Source organism: Pectinophora gossypiella, chromosome 6 (assembly GCF_024362695.1).
Source record: "Pectinophora gossypiella chromosome 6, ilPecGoss1.1, whole genome shotgun sequence".
NCBI lineage: Eukaryota > Metazoa > Arthropoda > Insecta > Lepidoptera > Gelechiidae > Pectinophora > Pectinophora gossypiella.
Window position 1 is genome coordinate 430,775 of NC_065409.1, and position 22,275 is coordinate 453,049.

At 40.7% G+C, this 22,275-nt stretch overlaps 3 protein-coding genes across 4 annotated transcripts; 2 read left to right on the forward strand and 1 right to left on the reverse strand.

Moving 5' to 3' along the window:
- Nucleotides 1-184: 184 nt before the first annotated feature.
- On the forward strand, nucleotides 185-13,212 carry LOC126367711 (BTB/POZ domain-containing protein 9). Of its 2 annotated transcripts, none has more exons than XM_050011381.1 (15): nucleotides 185-397; nucleotides 2,410-2,498; nucleotides 3,181-3,344; nucleotides 4,289-4,352; nucleotides 4,483-4,639; nucleotides 5,214-5,313; nucleotides 5,776-5,904; nucleotides 6,593-6,752; nucleotides 7,183-7,405; nucleotides 7,788-7,947; nucleotides 8,292-8,419; nucleotides 8,739-8,978; nucleotides 9,414-9,492; nucleotides 10,120-10,234; nucleotides 10,675-13,212. In XM_050011381.1, the coding sequence occupies exons 2-15, from the start codon at nucleotides 2,423-2,425 to the stop codon at nucleotides 10,797-10,799; spliced, it is 1,920 nt and encodes a 639-aa protein (XP_049867338.1). In that variant the 5' UTR covers nucleotides 185-397; nucleotides 2,410-2,422; the 3' UTR covers nucleotides 10,800-13,212. The 2 variants fall into 2 exon arrangements, with proteins under 2 accessions (XP_049867338.1, XP_049867337.1); XM_050011380.1 differs by having other exon boundaries at nucleotides 186-397; nucleotides 6,560-6,752.
- On the reverse strand, nucleotides 13,207-14,481 carry LOC126367713 (GTP-binding protein 10 homolog). Its single transcript, XM_050011382.1, has one exon. It carries the CDS (start codon nucleotides 14,435-14,437, stop codon nucleotides 13,274-13,276), a length of 1,164 nt encoding a protein of 387 aa, XP_049867339.1. The 5' UTR covers nucleotides 14,438-14,481; the 3' UTR covers nucleotides 13,207-13,273.
- A 583-nt stretch (nucleotides 14,482-15,064) lies between these two features.
- LOC126367933 (post-GPI attachment to proteins factor 3) lies at nucleotides 15,065-21,985 on the forward strand. Its single transcript, XM_050011738.1, has 7 exons — nucleotides 15,065-15,326; nucleotides 15,624-15,781; nucleotides 16,519-16,680; nucleotides 17,481-17,605; nucleotides 18,276-18,409; nucleotides 19,006-19,225; nucleotides 20,051-21,985. The coding sequence occupies exons 1-7, from the start codon at nucleotides 15,191-15,193 to the stop codon at nucleotides 20,139-20,141; spliced, it is 1,026 nt and encodes a 341-aa protein (XP_049867695.1). The 5' UTR covers nucleotides 15,065-15,190; the 3' UTR covers nucleotides 20,142-21,985.
- The last annotated feature ends 290 nt before the right edge of the window (nucleotides 21,986-22,275 follow it).

The window sequence follows — 22,275 nt, forward strand, 5'->3', positions numbered from 1 at the left end:
AAAAAAATCACTTATGAAAAGGTAAATTAATTGAAATTATAAAAATACTTTATTGACGAAATAAATGTAATGGTGGTGGTACGGCAAATCATTCAATCAAGGATTTTTCAATCGCAAACATCGCATCCTTATCATTTGTCAATCGCAATCGACGTGACGACACCACAAAGTACCTACTCTGTGCCCTGTGCTGTCAAACAAAACAACTAGGTACCTAAATTGTCAATTGTATAATTGAACGCGAATGAGTTGTCGCAATTGTATCTTTTTTCATTATTTATGTGTAATATTTTCGTAATTTAAACAATAAGTTGTGCGCTACCTCCGTGAAAAGAGTTTCATATGAATGATTGTAATTTAAAGGCGCCAGCGTCTCAAGTCGACGTTTGGATATATAGTAAGTTTAATCTTCCCTTATACATCTGACGACTTTAGTAAATAAAAACCCTAAACACTTTTGAATTGTTCATTTATTTGTTTCCTGTTTTGAGCTGCAGAAGTAATAATTCTGTAAAGACTTGCTGTGTAAAACTACATTAAGCGTGTGTGCAACTTGTGCAAGTATACGATCTGGAACATTCGCTCGTTGTTTATGTTGTTTTATTGACACAGAATAAAATACCTAAAGTGCATCCAAAGGTCGCGTGCACCTCTCATCAGTGAGTACTAATATGTCGCGCAAAAGATCTAGTCTTATAAATCTACAGTTTATGTTGAATATTGTTTTAAATTACTAACTTGCATTGGTATTGCCTTAACAAAATAAAATTTCAACAAAAGTACCTATGTTTAGTTACAGCTATGTCCAATGTAAACAAGTCTAATGTAAGCTAGTTTTGAATGAGATAGAGTTAAGTAAGCATTTCAAGCCAAAAGGAAATATTATATCGACTTTGGCTTCACAAGCGAAAAGGAAAGGTTGACCAAATTTATTATTAAATGTTAGTGAAAAAGAAAGACCACATTACCAATAAAAAATAAAGAAATTGAATCCAATTTTCAAATAATTGGATTGAACTTTGCTTGGCTGTCAAATACTTATAAACATATTCACCATTTGTTTATTTTTTATTAGTACCTAATGTGGTTAGTTTTTACCTTTATGATTCTTTGTAACTTTGTTTTATGAATCTAAAATATTTTTATCAGTCTTGGTTACTTGAAAAAATTAAAGTAAATAAGAAATAAGATGCAACTAGGTATAATGATGTAATATTGGATTTGCATTATGTACTATTTATTGGATTTGCATTAAAATCTCACTTGATGGTAAATGGTTCAATTACTTTAAGCAGGGATATATAAAGTTATAAATACCTTGTAATTGACAATATAGGATGCTGTTGAAAACTCCTTTATCACAATCATAGACAACTGTTAGTACAAGGATCTACTTCACCAAGTTTTCTACATCTTGCCAGTTTCACACTGAGGGACTTTCCAGGCTATGTTCCTCAAAAATAATATAGATGGCACTGTAAAGATTTCCTTCCTTCATTTAACCTTCTAATTTTATGGATAAGAGGTATATGTATCTTTTATCTTTGTTTTTGGGTATAAATGATGGCCCTTTTACAATTGGGTATTTGTCTGGGTCAAAGATAAATTATAAAATACTAATCTAGAAATAGAAGCCAATCTAAGATCATCAAAAATCTTTTTTTTTTACTTTCCGACTTATTTTCGAATTTTATTTATGAATTAAGTAACAATGAGTACAGTGTTCGACCGCTTTTATTGATGACTTCACAAGACATTATTTCAATACAAATGATAAGATAAATTTCGTTGTGACATTTTGTAAAAATATTTTCCAGCCATTATTATTCTGATCAAAATAAAGAGAAGCAATAAGGGTAGTATAATTCAATACATGTGATCCAAATGTCAAGCAACAATTATTTTTATATAAGCTTCTGCCATTACATTGTATTTTTGAATAATTTATGTACCTGAGTAATGGGAAAATAGGTAATTAGCATGTTAAGTCTCGACAGCACCATTTATATATTTTTGGCCAATGAAGGACATTCTCCTTACCTAAGTAAATTCAACTCCTCTTCTTCTTTTAAACCTCTTATCCTGTACTGGGATTTAGGGCATCACACTCTAATTACAATCTTGTGCAGGTTAATTAGTAAAATAAAGGTATTGACTAATCTGAAATGGTGTTTGATGAAAGTTAAAATATAAATTGCCAGGGCCAAAAACAAGTTGTTGATGTAAATTTTCAGACCAACAATTTTCAGTATTGAAAATTTTCAGACTATCAATTTTCAATATTGAAAATTCTCAGACTATCAATTTTCAATATTGAAAATTTTCAGACTATCAATTTTCAATATTGAAAATTTTCAGACTATCAGTTTTCAATATTTTATTTGAATTAAAAAATAAAAATATCATCAGGTGTGCCAGCAAGATGAGCAGCCAGCACCAGTATATGTCAGTGAACAACACATCTACGGGCTCGCGTGTGGGAGACATTGAACATATCAGTAAGTCTGCGGTATTTGTATTGTTTACAGAGAAGAGCGGAGAAAGTTGGAGGCCTTTGCCGACTGGGAAACAGATGACAGTAGATAAAAGAACAATAGAAAATGCAAATATGTGACTATTAAATGAAACATCTGAATAAAGACTTATAATATTGTATTGTTTGCCAGTCTTATTGATAATATCTTAGATTAGCTATGTAGTTCGATAAATATCTAACAAATGGCCCTTAATGCGGCTGAGCTTGAAGAAAAATATTGTACTTCCATGTCACTTTATATAACTCAATTTTCACAAATAATAATATGGAAAGGCATAACATTGTTTCACACCAAGAAGTCATATTCGTGTGGTGACGTGACAGGCAACAGCGTAAGAGACATGAAATATGTCGGATTTCTGTTTTACCTTTCTTGGTGTCATAATGCTTTTGCATTTTGAGTGAAAGAGAGAGAATCATATCTATTCCTTTCTCTCTCTACGATATGCTCACACTCCCGTTAGCTGAATGTAGACATAAGGTTAAAGATACGTATCCACTGCGTCGGGATCGGAGCGTACGCAGCGTACGGAGCGTTTGCATTTTCGAATTTGTATGAGTTGTTATAGCAACCTTCACAGCGGCTTTGTTGTGGTGGATGCAATGGATGCATACCTTATAACTGGCTGTTTTTTTCCTCTCAGGCCACTTGTCGGAGCACATCGGGTCGCTGTGCCTGTCGTCGGAGTACTCGGACGTGACGCTGGTGGTGGAGGGGCAGCGCATCCCCGCCCACAAGGTGATCCTCGCCGCGAGCAGCGACTACTTCCGCGCGCTCCTGTACGGCGGCATGAGGGAAGCCAACCAGGTACATAAACTGCCTATATACGTCCCACTGCTGGGCACAGGCCTCCCCTCAATCCACCGGAGGGGGTATGGGGAATACTCCACCACGCTGCTCCACTGCGGGTTCGTGGAGGTGTTTTTACGGCTAATAGCCGGGACCAACGGCTTAACACCCTCCGAAGCACGGAATCATCTTACTTTTTTTCGGACAATCAGGTGATTCAAGCTTGAAAAGTCCTTACCAAACAAAGGACAATCTCACAAAGTGATTTCGACAATGTCCCCATCGGGAATCGAACCCGGACCTCCAGATCGTGAGCCTAACGCTCTAACCACTAGACCACGGAGGCTGTTACAACCAGGTACCTAGCTCTTAAATCATCATCATGTCATCTCCCTAGCGTTATCCCGTTTTTCACAGGGTCCGCTTACCTAACCTGAACATTTGACAGGTCCGGTTTTTTTATAGAAGCGACTGCTTGTCTGACTTTTGATCCAGCGAAGCGAAAGCCCAATACGGGGTAAGTTATCTCCGAAACGCATTTCTCGGGATAGTGAGTTTCCTTACGATGTTTTTCTTCACCGCTGAGCACATGATAATAATTTATGGTCTCAACCAAGAATTGGAAAACAAATTCGAAAATCTGGTTTAGGCCCGTGTTGGAATTCAAACCTGTGACCCTGTGAAACGTGTGTGTGTGTGTGTTAGAGTCAAGACTCTAACTGTGAGGTCACAAGCCCTTGGGCTTCCTGTCAATCTAGCTACAAATATACTCGTTCGTAACGCCGGACACGTTCTTCTCTAACGTAATGGACCAATATAAAGGGATGATCACCTATCACTCATTGGCTTTTACATCTGTTTCTGAAGATTTATAAATTATGAGACTTATCAGCATTACTTTTTGGTAGCTCTCGTCACTAGTTCCCAATAATTTAGTACCTAACTTAACCAAATTGTTTCAGGCCGAAGTTGAGCTACAGGCGCCATTGCAAGCTTTCAAAGCTCTGTTGCGCTATGTGTACTCAGGTAATAACACACATTTTTTAAACTTTGTGGTGTTGCATAAATTTTCATCCAAAGTTTGTGGTTAATTCACAATAAATCTTACTACACCATTTATTGTTTTGAGTTACGAATAATACGAGCACGCATTCAGGGCACATGGGGCTGTCGCTCCTCCGCGAGGACACAGTACTGGACATGCTGGGCCTGGCGCACCAGTTCAACTTCCAGGAGCTGGAGGCGGCCATCTCAGACTACCTGCGGCAGGTGCTGGCGCTTCGCAACGTGTGCGCCGTCCTCGACGCCGCCAGGTAAATACGGATACCATCGTCATTAGTCGGAAATCCTCCACAGCTATGGGGCTAAAATGACCACATTAGAGCATTTCATCTAAGGAGCAATATTGCAATTTGACATTTGCGCAGGTAAAAGTTAGCGCGCAATGCCAACAAATGTCAAAAGAATTTTGGTTTTTTTAGATGAATTGACTCAATGTGGCCTTTTAACCCCTCTGAACATGGACCTCCCTCTCCCTAAACTCTTCTCTTGCCTGCATCCAAAGGTTTCCTGTGACGTTCAGGTCATCGATCGACTTTGTGGGGGCCTACCTATGCTACGCTTGTACACAGATATCATGGACTTAATGGCCTGCAGAATCTGCCGCGATATAGCCCCCGCAGCCCCGCATACCGCTACTGGACGTGATACCTCGATATCGATCACTATCATAATGTTTTATAGATTTCAGAAAACATAACATTTACGATATAGATGCAGGTTAGCAACCTATTTACGTAATGCACACTGTCTTTATAAGTTCTCAGGGCTCCAATTATATAAAATTATGTGTGAATAGAATTATGTGTATAAAATTGTGTGTGGCAGATTGTACGGGCTGGAGGCGCTGATGGACTACTGCTTCAACTTCCTCGACAGAAACGCCGCCGAGGTCCTGCAGCACGACTCCTTCCTGCAGCTTTCAGTCGTGAGTTCTGTTTGTATACATTTATGTATTTCACGATGAAAGGTTATTTTCGACGATACTGACAGATGCACTTTTCGGATACTTAATTAAATTTGAGCTAGTTTAAATGCATTTAGCGATTTGATGGTCTATCTGACCACAATAATACGATGGTAGCTGACTATAAATAGATGAGTTCTACCACTGGTCCGCCAGAATGCTCTGCCCGGACATTTCCAGTACATAAATCATGTCTCTTGGTGATATGGATTGAAATGAGTTAAGTTGATACTTAAGCGGCGCGTTCACTGGACGGAGTGTCAGGCTTTTTCTTGATTGACGCGCTGGTTGATCCCGCTATAGGGGATATAAAAACTCAAATACCGACGCTCTATCGGCTCCAGTTTCGCTGAAGTGGACGGGTAACTTTTGTGTTTGCAGTATTAGAAGCCGAAGCTTCAAGGTTGTTGCGATTGTTCCCAGGAAGCGCTGCAGGGTCTACTGGAGCGCGACTCGTTTTTCGCGCCGGAGGTGGACATCTTCAAGGCGGTGTGCAACTGGTTCACCGCCAACCAGCAGTGGGTCAAGTCTGACGCTGGGCAGGCGCAGGTGGTAAGATCGCTTGACAACGCATTTGATAATTCATAGCAGAAACAGAGACATGGGTCTCAAATTCAGAAACATCTTTATTCATTAAGTAATATAGTTAATTTCAATTCAATCAATTTTTACATAAATATTTTTTGTCCAATGTCTCATCCGCCTAAAACTACTGCAGCTTCTCACAACCTGTGTAGCTGAAGAATAGTAGCTGCAAGAATAAAATCTCGCACTTGTGAAACGGATAGGTCATTGAAACACCATCTGAGATTATCACATCATAATGTAGTTAAATACACTGCTCATGGGACCAAGAAGAAATGGAAACCTGATCTCTTTCGTATTCTGGACTTTATTGCACTGGTGACAATGTAAGTAATGTCCCAGTGGAGTTATGGAGTCCGTAAAAGTAACAGAAAATGCTGGAAGCAAATACTCCAGAATAGCCTCTTTAAAAAGCGTCATTGGACACCGTTCGACGTTCACGCACTCATCATCATATGCCTCGTCCGTCTACTGAAGACGAATTAAGATTCGTCTTGACTGTATAGTCCGATACGGGAGCGGCAGGGTCTATCGCACGCTCGGCAGAAAATAGTTGCAGGTTCACACACTAACACATGATTTATTTCTTTCTTTCATATACTCCGAACCTTACAAACTCAAGACTGAAACTGAACCGAATGTGTTGCTTGACCAGGAGAAGATATTGAAGTGCGTGCGGCTGACGCTAATGAGCCTGGAGGAACTGCTGACGGTGGTGCGTCCCTTCGCGCTGGTGACTCCCGACATGCTGCTTGACGCCATACAGGAGAAGACGCAGACAAAGAGCACTGACTTGAGGCATCGAGGACTGCTATGTGAGTATTAGAGTTGAATATCAAAATATGGTGGATGGAGATGACCGTGACCAAGAATGGCAAAGGGATGTGTAAATAAACCAGCAAGAGACCGGTATAGTGGGCAAAATGGACTTAATGGACCAAAGGGCGCTACAAATACATACATGATTACTTTCCGATCTAATGTTGTATTGTTCTTAATGAGCTAAATAAAATCCGTGATAGCCCTGTTCGGAGAACGCGTGACTTAGGGTCACGGGTCAGGAACCCGGCTAGGGCACTAAAGCACCGCATTAGACTTTTTGAATTGATATCACGTTTGTGCCAGGTTAATGGCAATAGGCTCGCTCTCTATTACATGGGTGTATATGTATACTACACCTCTGTATCGCTGAGGATATAAGCCTGATACTTGTTATGTTATGTTCAATAAGCTTTCCCGTTACAGTGCCAGAAGAGAATGTAGCGACACCGAAGCGCGGCGCGCGCGTGATCTCAGGCGACATGCGCTCGGCGCTGCTGGACGGCGACACGGAGACATACGACATGGAGCGCGGCTACACGCGACACACCATCAGCGACGCGCCCGACAACCCCGGCATCGTGGTCCGCCTCGCCGCTCACACCATCATCAACCACGTGCGGCTGCTGCTGTGGGACAGGGACAACAGGTAACACTCACGCTATATGATCTGGGTATACACACGTTTATTCAATGCGATAAATTTTGATAAACGCGTCAAACTTGGATAAACGCGACAAATTTGGATAAACGCGACAAAATTGGATAAACGCGACAAACTTGGATAAACGCGACAAATTTGGATAAACGCGACAAACTTGGATATCAGACCGTGTTCACCGTATTTAGGTTAGGTTAGGCTTTTTTGAATTAAAAACGTTGTCAATGCGGTAAGCGCAGGACTGGAAAGGATGGTGGAAAGTTGAGGAGGCCTGCCTATGTTCCCAGTAGTGCGTTTATACGGGTTGATTGATAATGATGATGACCCAAGTCAACAAACTGGTTACAATTTCCCCACTTCCAACCAACAGATCGTACGCGTACTTTATCGAGGTGTCGGTAGACCAGAAGGACTGGGTGCGCGTTATCGACCACAGCAACTACTTCTGCCGCTCGTGGCAGAACCTCTACTTCGAGCCACGCGTCGTGCAGTATATCAAGCTTGTTGGCACCAGCAATACTGTCAATAAGGTTGGTGGCATGCTTCTACTTCTGTCGTGTGGGTTGTGAGGTGGAATACCAACCTTACCGACCTTGGTGAGGGGGGTTGTTATTGAGCCGCGGCTAGAAACAGTGGGAAAGTCTCTTGTAACGACTACATTCTTACTTAGGAAATAGTACCTCATCTTACTTTCGGACAATCGGGTGATCAGCCTGTAATGTCTTAACCAAAGTAGGGTTAACAAAGTGCTTTTCACCGGGATCCGAAAACGGATCAGGATCGTGAGCCTAACGCTTAATCACTGGACCACGGAGTTAGTATTACTTGAAGTTATATATTTGATCTGTATTTCTGAAGAACATCCTGTCGTTAGGTGTTCCACGCGGTGGCGCTGGAGGCGATGCACACGACGAAGGTGCCGCCGCTGTGCAACGGGCTGGTGCGGCCCGTGCACAACGTGGCCACCGTCGATCTCTCCGCCGTCGTCATCGAGGGGATCAGGTGTGTAATTCGACAACTCCTAGTCTCCTTGACAGATTACTGTCACCTTCCTGGTATGCATAGAATCACCGAGGAGTTCCCACTCTTCGCCAGTCCTGATGTTAAAGTCCCAAACACTGTCTTCCTGATCATCATCTCCCTAGCCGCTAGGTCCTAGTCCGTTTTAATATTGGAAAGAAAAAACAATATTGATATTAGATCATCTTAGACCGACTTCTATTTCTAGATTAGTATTTTCAATCAATCATTTAATATTTTTTTTATCTTTCACCCATTCGAATCATACATTATTAATTGGCATCAATCCAATGCTCAACAGTCGTTCCCGCAACGCGCTCCTGAACGGCGACACGGAGCACTACGACTGGGACCAGGGCTACACGTGCCACCAGCTGGGATCGGGCGCCATCGTGGTGCAGCTGGCGCAGCCCTACCTGCTGTCCTCCATACGCATGCTGCTGTGGGACTGCGACTACCGCCACTACTCCTACTACGTGGAGACCAGCCTGAACTATTGGGACTGGGAGATGGTCTGCGACCGGACGAGAGACGCTTGCAGGTAAAGATAAAGGCCCGCACACGCTATCGTCCCTTGTCGATAGCTTGAAAGAAACAAAACTGTCTCCACGGAACGGCAACGTCGCAAGACGGAACGCATTGCCAAATTGGTTTGGCAAATGCGACGTTGCCGTTCCGTGGTTCTTAGTACAAATTTTCTGACATTTTGTGAACTTCACCTGCATTCTCATAGGACAAGTAAGTAAAGTCGTAACGTGAGCTGAACAGGCTTACTGTTTACAAAACAAGAATGTGCAGGTCGTATCGTATCAGGAGGTGAAGGATTTGGCGGGAAGAAGAGAGGAATGGCGATAACTCCACCGCCGAGAGCGCAGCTCTTAAATAAAGAGAGATTATTGATGTAACAATAATTCCCACCTGTAATGCTGTATGTTCCTTGTGTGTAGATAAATAAATATATGCGATGTTGTCGTAGGTCATGGCAAGTGATCTACTTCTCACAGCGACCCGTCTCCATCATTAGGATCGTCGGCACCAATAATTCTGTCAATGAGGTCAGTCTATCATTTTTAAACGTATCTACATAAACTCACGTCTTTTTCCTACCTGGACATCTGGGGGGTTAAAATGAATGTCAAAAAGCAATATTGCTATTTGACATTTGTTTGCATTGCGCACTTACTTTTATCTGCGCAAATGTCAAATTGCAATATGGCTTTTTTAGATGACTTGCTTCTATGTGACCGTTTTAACCCGCCTCGACAAGTAGAGGTTATGGAATTGGGTAGTTTCCTAGGTCAAAGATAAATTATGAAATTCTGATTACTAAATAAATACAAGTCTAAAGATGTCAAAAAACGTCTTCTTTTTTCTATTGAACTTATTCATGAATTTGAATAAAGAAAAATGTAATAATTTTGTCACGTTTTTCTATGACGTCACAGGTTGCTGTTTCATACAAATTCCACAGTCATTTCGTGTTTTGACGTTTAGTAAAAAGTAACTGATTTGACTAGTTGGAAACTACTCTATTCGATCAGCTTTCACCATCTTAAGATTGAGTATTTATGATTTTGGCAAGTTGAAGAAAGTATTTAAAAGGATCAGCCCAAATATCAATGTGCTTTTTAAAAAAGTGCTTGTGTGGTTTTCACTATAAGGGTTGTTATAAATGATTGTAGGTGTTCCACCTGGTGCACCTGGAGTGCCCGGCGCAGGTGGAGGAGGCGCGCGACGACCCCGCCGCCAAGAAGCAGCGGCCTTCTCCCGACACACGGCTGAATCCTTCGCCCCCGGGTATGTACATAAATAATAACACTGTATATCCTCATGCGGCTTAGATTTCCGGTTAAACAGTTTTGGATTGTAAAAAGACTGGGCCTTAAGACCGTAGCGTTTGATGATAATGACAATTCCAAATTTTTACAAAAGTGACTACCATCTCTCGGGCGTGCGTTGTCTCACAAAGTTCTCCTTCACTGGTAAGCATGTGATATAAATTGATCCATACTTGTCTTGGAAAACAAATTCACTGATCCTAGAATTACTTTGCCTAGAATTCGACACCGCAACCTTCGGAATGAAATGCGACTTTTTGACTATTACCATGATGGCTTGCACTCATATGCTATTATTTTAGTAATGTACCATTGCTGACGAGGAGTGGGTGTGTATACTATACACCTCTACCTACCTCTTCGGAGATGCAGGCGTGATGTTATGTGGTCAATTTGCAGGCCGGGAGCCGGAGCCGGCGCCGGCGTCGTCGCCGCCGTCGGACGCGGGCAGTGCGGGCAGCCCGGCGCGGGTCGTGCCGCCCGCCGAGACCGCCACCGAGGCCGCCGAGCGGTACGACGACTGAGGCGCCGCCCGCCTCGGGGACACCGCGGTCTCTACACGCCGCAGTGGTAACATACTCTTCTAGTTAGTGACTTTCCTAGCAGCGCGACGTGAATCTTGCGACAACGAAACAAATGACGGTTGGAATATAGGGCGGATTACAGCCGCGACACTAGAGACGTCCCGCGGATTTCACTGGAACTAAATGATAACATAACCGGAGGGGTATGGATCATAATCCACTCTGCTCCACTGCGGGTTGGTGAAGGTATTTGGGCTAGTAGCCCGGGACCAATGGCGTAACTGAATGATAAGTCATAATAATTCCATGCAGATACTGCGACGCCAGCGCCACAGTCGCGGGACTTCTGTCGTGGCGCGGACCTAGATATACGAATACGAAACGTTAAAATGTGAATGCAATTTATTAGGAACAATCAATTGTGACGTCATCGAAAAATTGACATCGAACTTTTTGTCTCATTGTTCAAACGTCGAACTCTTTGTTTGAATTTCGGTCGTTCAGTACATGTTCAACACGTTCACATGTAGTGCGCACTGACAAATGCAGCATTGCGTTCGCGCTGTCTATGTAAAAAGGGTCTTAGCCAAATTCCAATCAAATGAAAACTTCATCAGTTTCCTAATGACGAAAATTGTATCGGACAGTGATAATTTATCAAATGTAAATTTGGAACTGATTCATGCTATGTGCGAATGTGGCTTAGGTTAAAGAAAAGTGATTATGAGCAGTGTTATCAGACTAACCATTGAAAAGAACGTAGTAGTGATGTATAGTTGATTCGCTGCTTGCATCTTATATCACGTACTAGATAAACAACGAGAAATACGACACGTAAATACGATATGTACAGTAATGAGCAATATAATGTACTCACTTTACGACTCTGTCGCACTAACATATTTGACATTTAGTGAGACTTACAGTTCAATTTGTCAAAAAAGTTAAAGTGACATGGTACAAAAATGTATACATATTAATGCTCGTGACCGTACTAAGATAATTAAGCAAAAAAGTTAGTTGTCTAGTAATTCATGAATCGATTATCAAGAGTAAAGTATATGTGGCATGGTAGTAATTGACCCAATGGTCATGGCGTCTTCCTAAATATTTCTTTAAAATGAATATCTTCTAATCATAATACGTATCAAAGTTTAAAGTATGGTCCACAAATGACTTCACAATGTATCGCATATATATTACTCACATTATTATGGATATAATGATAGTGTAGAATTTACGGTTGTTCCACTAGTTCTGTATTTGGGTTTTTCGTAGTCTAAGAATGTGTTTCAAGTTTCTACCTGTGCTGCACCTAAGCAAACTGTTCCAGTAATGTTAAGTTTCTAAAAATATTAAGAAGCTCCTGTTTTAGTTATTTAGTGAGTAAGCTGATGTTTCTAGTCTGTTCTGTCGGTTATTTAAATATTATGATCCTTAATTATTTTCATGTTTAAATTTTATATTGACGACTCTTTTATTGACCTGTTTGTTGTAATAATTAAGTATCTACGGGATCTAAGGCTATATTCACACGGCATTCTATTTCCCGTATAAAGTATACGAGGTTTTATTGAATTTAGCAGTAAATATAAACTTATTATTGTTTACATTAATGTTTATGCGGGAAAATCCCGGGTTAGGGATATTGCACCGCGCCCGTCCAGAATACATCAAAAATCGAATCGAATAGTCGCCATGTGAACATAGTCTCAATGATTTTAAAATTTTGATAGTATCTCTGGTAACTTGTCAACTGTTTATTTATAAATAGGTTGTGATTAAAGGAAGTTTTCATTTCTTTTCACTATGTAAGTTATTTTTTTTAAATATCGTAAATATAAATGAATAATAATAATTGGTATGTTAAGGTAAATGGTGAAATTATTGCCATTATTTACGTAAAACAAGTGACGAAACAAATTAATTTTATCATAAGCGAAGGAGAAAAGTTAACACAGATCTCATGTTATGAATTAATTATTGCACATTAGACATACCTATTCAAGTTATTGCTTGCACTACAAATATTAATATGCTATTGTACGTCACTGGTAGGTCTGTGTTAATCTGCCCCTGTGGCGTAGGTTACGCATCGCGACATATATCGCAGGCTTCGACCAATAGAGGTATGACATTTATCTTTGTAGAAGGCAGTCTTGCATCTATTGGTGGACACCCACAATATTTGTCACATGTATGTAGATATAGAGACTTATGCGGGGCGGTAGTTTTATTTTTGTATGTAAATATTTGTTAGTAATCTTGAAGGGCGAGATTGAAGGTAGGCGGAGGGACACTAAACCACTGTGATATGGCGCCCTGCGCGCGCAGGGCGAGGGTATGTCTGTATCTTTAAGACAGAGGCACTATGGAGCTTTCAATATGTTTTAATAAAACTATAAACTTCTGATTTGGTATTTTATTTTCTTATATTAATCTACTAATAAAGTTACTATCTATAAATCTTTATACTATGTAACTTGAGGCCCTCTTTCTTTGATTGTAGCTCTGTTTCTACGCAAGAGTCTACTGGCATCAACAATGTCAGGGTTGTTCTCTTCTCCATATTCGTCTAATCTCTTCCTCAATAAATATTTCAAGTTTTTTATGCTTTCACTGTCCTTAAGAGCAGAAATACTTACAACATCCTCAAAAGTTATCACATTTTCTGGTCTGATTTCAGCAGGTACTGTATGGATAACTTTCTTAATATCCATCAATGCTTCTTTGACTCTTTTAAAAATCTCATCTGCTCCTTCCAAGTCCATCTTGTTTACAGCCAATATTGCTGGCTTCTCTAACAACTCAGGATCATACAACTCCAGTTCTTTGTTTAGGAGAAGGACAGTTTCCAAGCATGATCTTTTAGGATACTTAGGACTTAGTTGGAATCCCTGCACATCAGCTATAAAAAGCAATAATTTTGTCCTCTCTACATGCTTTAAAAACTTGTGACCAAGCCCTACATTTATATGAGCTCCTTCTATCAGACCAGGCAAGTCTGCTAGGGATATCTGCCGAAGATCTTCAAATTGTATAATCCCTTTATTGGGCTTTATTGTAGTAAAAGGATAATTTGCTATTCTAGGTTTGGCTCTTGAAATGGCTTTCAAAAGAGAACTCTTGCCAGCATTAGGGAACCCGACGAGCCCGATATCAGCAATCAGTTTTAAATCCAACCGAACATGATGTGTCTGACCAAAGTGTCCAAGAAAGCTATTTTCCTGATTGCCTCCTGGGCCACCCCTAGCTATAATGATGGTTTCATCTTCCTTATCTATTGATCCCAATACTTTACCATCCTCTCTATACACGGTGACTCCAAGAGGAACCTCTAATTTAACATCTGCACCAGGATTACCTAAAATCTTGGTCTTTCGGCTATCTTCCCCATGGCCCGCAGTGATAGTTTTGGCGCGGAACTTACTTTGTATCGTCTTGAGGTTTGCATTTTCCTTGCCGATACAGTACACACATCCACCTTGTCCTCCGAGACCTCCGTACTTAGGAAGACCAGTGCCTCCTGTGCCACCTTTTACGTGTAGCCTAATGGAATCAAGAAACTTACTACGGAGGTACTTTCGTGGGCGTTTAATTTCTTTAATAGCAAATAAAGTTCTCGTTAAGAGAACCATTGTTACATCAAAAAAACTTACGAGCCACTTTCCACTTTTGAGGTTATTTGGATTTTTTTTTTTTTTTTTTTGTTTTGGTTTTCCCCGAAGGGTAAGGCAAAGGGAACTATGCCCATACAGCCATGTCTGACGTATTTTTTTTCTTGATGATTAATGAAATGATGAAAGGTGATGATGATGAAACCTAAGCCCCCACCCTCGGAGTAGACTCCTACTCCGAACCCCAAACGAATTAACTCAAAAGTCCGCATAAACTTTTGAGTTATGAAGCGGCTTCCCAGCACGAAGCGAAAATAGGCAGATACACTTTGTTTATTGAATACTCCAATATAATAACACTCGCGAATGTCTTCCGACTAACTTAATGCGATCATTAACCACAAAACACCACTTCGTATTAATTATTTAGATTACTCAATGAAGAAAGCAACTGTCCCGTTCCCGTTTCCCGCCGAAAAGCCCGAGGTTATTTGGATTTGGAATGTTTTGCTACTTGACTTTGTTTTTTTTTATATTTATCAATCTGATTGATAAATAAGCATATCACCACCGGTGCTAAGTAGTCACTTGAAAATAAAACAGTTTTACGTGTATCCGAGTATAATTTTACCTGTCAAAAATGGAAATTAGTCAAAAATCGATACTGTAATCAGCTGATTGTTTATAAATTAACATTTGTTATCATTTGCGGCGATAATTACCATAATTCAAATTGTTTTCAATGTTTTTTCTTATGTGAATACATCCGGAACCATGAAACAAAGCGTATTATTTGCAGTTCTTATTGTTTTCATTTATAATTTCTCGCCATCCTTAGCAAGCGAAGGCGACCGGTCACCGTTCTATGAAAACTGTGTGAAAAATTGTAGAATCAAAAACTGCACGGAAGGTGAGTTTAGAATGTGTAACAGTGCCACAACTTGAATAATAGAAAAACTGCTTTTCAACAAATATGGTCGGCATTGTGATGCCGGCGGCGGCAACAGGTAGGAACCAGCTATTAAATATTTGGTATTGTTATGATGTTCTGTTGTTTAATCGGTATGTTTTCAATCACAATATGTGGTTGCGATCCTCAGCTGTGATGAAACGACGAAGAATAAGAACATTTGATTGCTTTTATATTTAGTTTAAATAAATTATTATTAAATGCAGATTATTATTGTTGATTGTTTATTGAATGCAGATGGTGCAAATTTCACACCAGAGACAGCACACAAGCAGGACTTCTGGGCCTGGCTGGTGGGTTGGCAGTGCCGGGATGAATGCCGGTATCACTGCATGTGGCGCACTGTAGACGCTTACCAGGAACGTGGTTATCCCATACCCAAGTTTCATGGAAAAGTAAATAATGAATTATTTACATACCTACTTAATTTAACTATAAAAATATCAGAGTAATCTTTATAAAAATACAACACGTGTTAAGGTTTAATTAAACTGATAATATTCACTGCCCATAGCACTGTCTAGAGACACATTATTCTGGGCCAGATTGAGGGTAGGGAGTGTTAGAGGAAGAGCGCCGGTTAGGTGGGTGGACCAGGTCAAGTTGGTGGCAGGGGGCCCTATACAAAGAACTGTGCATATGGCACAAGACCAAACCCAGTGGAGGAAGATTAAATATTGTTAACATTAAAAGTTGCTAAGTTACTCAACATCTTTTGTGTTCTATTTCTATCATGGAGATGTAGAACAGTATAATTTCCGTGCTTGATAATTTATCTCCATTATAGTAGTTGTTCATGCTACTTTTATGTCAATACAAAATAGATTAAAGAAGTCCTAACAAAGTTAACTAACAGTGAATGGTAACACAAGGTTATCTTTAGCATAATGTGGTGACCCCAATAGAGAGTCACATTGGTACAGTGCATGAAATAGAATAGAATAAACTTCATTTCCAAAACAGTGAAGGATACAAAATTACTTACATTAAGATTAACAATTTATGACTAGTAGCTACCACTGCCCAAGGAAATGGAACTTACTCAGCATATTGTTGCTAAGAGTATGGTATGAGAACCCGAGAAATAACATTGGCATAGACTCCAGCAACACCAACTCACTTTGTTCCCCAGTGGCCGTTCCGGCGCGTGTACGGCGTACAGGAGCCGGGCTCCGCGCTGGCATCGGGGCTGAACCTCGCGGCCCATGTCTACATGTACCACCAGCTCATCGAGGACTACCGCTTCTGCTACAAGCACAGCCCCATGATTGTCTTCTGGCACTTCTTCTTCTGTGTAAGCTGGGACAACTGCTTCTTGGAAACTTAGAATTATAACATATAGTATACACGCAAAATAGGTACAGTTTAGAAAGGGAAAGAAAATGGTTTCTTGGTAATTAAATATTATTTACTAAACATACTCAACAAGTTACATAAAATAATATAAGTTGAAGTTATACATTATCAAACATAAACCCTTCTAGAGGAACCTGTCTCTTAGGAGGCAGATCTGTATACTTGTTATTAACTTTAAGTTTGTGCAGGTATTTTTCTAAATAAAATGATAGATAGATAGATAAAATACTTAAAAAAAAAATGTTTGGAATTCATTCAAAAATTCTCCTCTAATCTCAAGTAATTGACCTGCCTTTAACATGGAGGAGATGCACAATCAGGTCAAAATCAGAAGAGTAACTGTGGAAAACCTACTTACTCTATGTGTCTCTTGTAACCCCCGACGCTACGCGGAGAGGAGGAAGTTTCATCCCTTTGTGGCGATTTGGCAATCATGTGGGATTGGTGATCGTTATAACGGAGTTTTATTTCCACCCACCGTCAACGTCGCACTATATTACCGAATACCAGCATAACCCTAAACCTTTTTCTGTGAGACTGTCCGTCCACGCCATAGTACCTCCACAAAAGATGGTCTGATTTAGTTGCGGTCTTTTTTTGTAAAAGAATTGTGTAGTTTTACCATAAAGTAACTAATAAGCTACATAAAACAGAGGAGTAGAACACTGGTGGCGACAATTTATACTAAATCTAAAGTGTACTGTATCTTGGTTTTAAATGTAACGGTTGGTACCCCAGATCTGCACGCACGCGTGGGCGTGGTCGACGGTGTTCCACGCGCGAGACACGCCCTTCACCGAGTTCATGGACTACGCGTGCGCCCTGTCTATGGTCATGATTCTATTCATCGCGGCTGTTATCAGGTATCTAACATCTAGATAACATATGTAGATCGTAGAGTGTAGATACCAGTGTTGTCGACAAATCTATCACTATGCTTCCCATTATCCATTTAGCCTAAAGTGACAACTCAATCTTCTTCTATTGTGTGGGTTGTGTGGTGGATTACCCACCTCATCAACCCTGGTGACAGGGTTACCGACTTACGACTTATTACGACAACATATTTACATTAATAAGTAGTAACTGGGATCAACCGCTTAACGTGCCTTCCGAAGCATGGATCATCTTACTTTCGGACAATCAGATGATCAGCCTGTAATGTCCTAACCAAACTAGTGATCACAATAATTATTGGATTTCTCCTCCTCAAATAAGCGCGAAAAAAAAATCGAAGTCTATGTGGTTGTTGTTGTTGTTGTGTATGGAAACATCTTGCAAGGCTTTGGAGCTGAGTTGGCTACCTGAGCCTTAAACTCAAGGAAACAGTACAAAAAAAAAATATTTATTTTTCAAAATTGGCTTACAAAGTTAGCGCTTTTTGAACGTCAAACAAAATTACATAATTATTATGTAACTAGCTGTAAAACTACTACCACATCGGAATCTGTAACGCTGAGGGAAAGACGTACTTTTTGCCCGTGTCTGTATTCTACAACAACTCTTCTTCAATATAATCAATCGTTATTCCAGGTTGCTGTTCCGCAAGAAGAAGGTGGCGCTAGTAATTGTTCTGATGTCGATAATGTTCTTCATACACCACGTGCGGTACCTCTACTCCGGCAAGGTCGACTACGAGTACAACATGACCGTTAACATCGTCATTGGTGAGTCACACGGCCATCAGATCTAGGAAGCGCGTCCACTGGATAGGCGAGCGGCGTCGCGACGTCGTCTCCGAATAACTGCCACACAGACAACGTTTGGCGCGGATTGTCATAAACACTGATTTAAAAGCTGCTGTTGCTGTTTCTTGTCATTTCTTCTCCTCAGAAATAACACCTTACGAAATGACGTAGATTCAGGCCAATCTAGTAATTAGTGTTCCGTATGCTCCGTATTCTACGATTACACACATAGACACGCGGTCTTCTAATTTCTGATTCCCATATACCTTAAGTATATTATCCCAATTAAGAATTGGGTAGTTTCCTAAGCCATAGATAAATTATAAAAAGCCCATAACTAAATAAAGACAGATCTAAAGGTGACAAAAAACATAAGTGCGACATTATGATTACGTTTTTCTATGACTGGTTGCTTTTTTATACAAAATCCATAGTAATTTCGTGTTTTGACGTTTAGTAAAAAGTAACTGATTTGACTAGTTGGAAACTATCGTATTCAATTGAATTGGAAATGTGTTATTACTGCCTGTATTCGGGCTGGTTTTAAGTTGTTTAACAAGTGAATGTGTCCCCAGGCATGCTGGCGACAGCGCTGTGGATGGTGTTCTCGCTGGGCGCGCTGTGCGGCGGGCAGCACGCAGCGCGGCGCTACGTGTGGCGGCTGGTGGTGTTCTGCAAGCTGTCGGGCGCCGCCGTGCTGCTCGAGCTGTTCGACTTCCCCCCCTACCTCGACTACTGGGACGCGCATGCGCTCTGGCATCTCAGCACTGCGCCGCTGCCGCTTCTCTTCTACAAGTTAGTACCTCAGAATATTTGAACCCTTTGAATATCGGAACTGTTTTGGAATACCGAAGCTCTTGGATTACCAGAACGCAGCATATAATATAAACTCTCACCTGTATTCCCAATTGGGCTAATCAGAGGTACAGCATCGCAGGATGAACTGACTGCCCATGCTTCTCACCTGAGCTTTCTCTTAGACCAACGTGGTGAGCCGTAGCGCCAACAAGGTCTGGTATTTCAACGGTGTCTGATATTTCCAAGGATACATCGCGTTCCTTTAGTAGTGCCAAAGGGAATAACGACATTTGAATCTAATTCCTGCAGAAAAATATCTAAAGTACATAATTCTCTCCTAGACATTCAGTTAATATACCAGACTGCTCTTTATGCGTACAACAATAGAGAGTTGTACAGTTGCAGAGGTGACAGACGAGGACACGATGCTCGGCACGCGCATATACTCGACAGGGTGCCTCATAGGCTCCGGAGGAGCGCGAAAACTGTGCATGTCATGGCCCCGGGAGTGTACAACAAACTGCCTGACCATATCAAACAAGCAAAGAATTGTACTATATTTAAATTTAAACTTAAAAAATGGCTTATTGAGCAGGCATTCTATAGTTTTGACGACCTGTAATTGAATATATTTTAATGTAATTGAATTCCGAAGTAATATTTAATTTAATTGAATTTTGTAATATCTGTGACGTGTAATTATTATTATCAATAAATGACTATGACTATGACTATGACTATGACTATAAACTTTGAATCGTCAATAAATTTATACATGAGCATTTATATGTGAATGTTACAACGGTGGTATAATTGTTCCAGATTCGTCATGGACGACCTGGACTACATGGCGGCGGCGTCCAAGAAGTGCGAGCGCTCCAAGAGTACCAAGACTGACTACAAGATCGCATAAACTGGCAACATTCCCACGTTTTCTAGTCACTATCTCTAAGATTACAAGTAAGACGCATTGTTATCAAGACGGACAATTTTTATTCACAATTTTTAACGGACACTTTGAATTTGGAACGGACGAGGACAATACGTTACAAACGTGGTAACCCACATAAAGACGCGCGGGCACAATTTTTTTTTCGATGTTTTTGGCCCGGATTCATATAACTTTAAGCCATAGAAAATTCGACTACAAACAGTGACTACTGTTGTCGTACCTATTTGAAATTAATATCTTTTATAAATAAACTGTAAAATACCGCGCCCGCGCTTTCATTATGGGGTGTTAGGGTGGTCATCCATCGAGTATCAGTCGTTTCCACTGCTCGCCGCAGTGTATGCCAAGTTTGTGTTTCTTCAGCCACGCCAGGCCCTTGGTGGCCGACTTGGTGGAGCGAGGGAGGAACGGCTTCTTCTCCACTGGCATCGGCTCTTGTTTCACCTGATTAAAAACAAATTTTACGATTATATCCCAATTGGGATAGTCAGAGATACATCCATCGCAAGATGAACTAAGGTACCCATACCACACTGAGCTTTCTGTTAGACCAACGTGGTGAACGGTATCGCCGTCTATAATGCTCGAGATAACTGTGTAAGTGTAAACTGCACTTAAATTAACAACTCATTGGTGCAAGTACGCTACCGCTATTTATTATAAAATTCATTTGTAACATGACCCCTGATGATGATGATGTGTCAAAACCTTCGTATGGAGTATAGCCCTCTATGGATGTGAAACTTGGACACTGACACAGAAGGACAGAGAGAGACTCGAGGCCTTTGAAATGTGGTGTTGGAGGAGGATGGAAAGAATAAGTTGGACAGAAAGGGTTACAAATGAGGAAGTGCTAGTAAGAGTAAGGGAAAAGAGACAAATACTGAGAATTATTGAGGACAGAAGAGGCAAGATGATTGGACACATAATAAGACACGACGAATTCATTAAAAACATCATAGAAGGAAAGCTAGAAGGAAAGAGAGGAAGGGGAAGACCAAGAAGAGCTTACATGGAACAGATTAAAGAAAAGGTTAACGTCGTGTCTTATAGGGAAGTCAAGGAATTGGCCTTTGATAGACTGGAATGGAAAATGCTACACCGACAAGAGCGTGGCTCTTAAATTGATGATGATGAACATGACCCCAGAACGGTAATCCTCCGCCCCGCACCATATCGTATTGGACGCCTACATCACCCCCTCTGGGTTTTACATTAGCTTTAAATGGGGGAAGCTTGCGCGGAAGCTTGCGGCTTGTGTCTCTCGCTCGCACTTACGCGGTAAGGCGGGACACGATAAGGGTGACATTTTTGTATAGTGTCCGGATGTGTCGGGATTTTATTATCTACTCTTCTATCGTGTGGGTTGTGAGGTGGAGTATCAAGCTCAGCAACCCTGGTGTCAGGGTGGTGTCATTCTTTACTAACAATAAGATATATTTCATGAGTCAGATGCCTATCCTAGCGGACACAAACTTAATCTAATTTTAGTTTGACAGCTCTTCAACTAATGCGTCCTTCATTTACAATAACTGCGAGAAAGGGATAGAGCTAGTTTTAGTCCTGTCAAATTAAGTTTTAAGTCGGTGCGTAATCGGCGCCACAATGCAGCATAAGTAATCCATAAGTCAATAAATATTTACTCTAGATGTAGGGCACTCCTAAAGGAGGTGTATCACTAGAATTTTACCTTTTTTATAACATTATTAATGTATTCGACTGTCAATGTAGATGTACAACACATGGGTAATGAATTATTAATAATAAATAGACATTTATAGACATATACCGATTTCATATTATAAACAGCGCACATTTTTTTCTTTGTTCTATTTTCCTTCCAGACATGCTTATAAATACTTCATTATCTCCCTAGCGTTAACCCGTGTTCATGGGGTGTGGTGTGGTGTGGTACCTAACCTAACCTAAGCGACTGCCTGTCTGACCTTCCAACCCGCGAAGGGAAAACCAGCCCAATACAGGTTGGGTCACGTACCTCCGAAACGCATTTTCGGGAATGTGAGTTTCCTCGAGATGTTTTCCTTCACTGCTGAGCACGTGATAAACATTTAAGACCAAACATGATTTCGAAAAC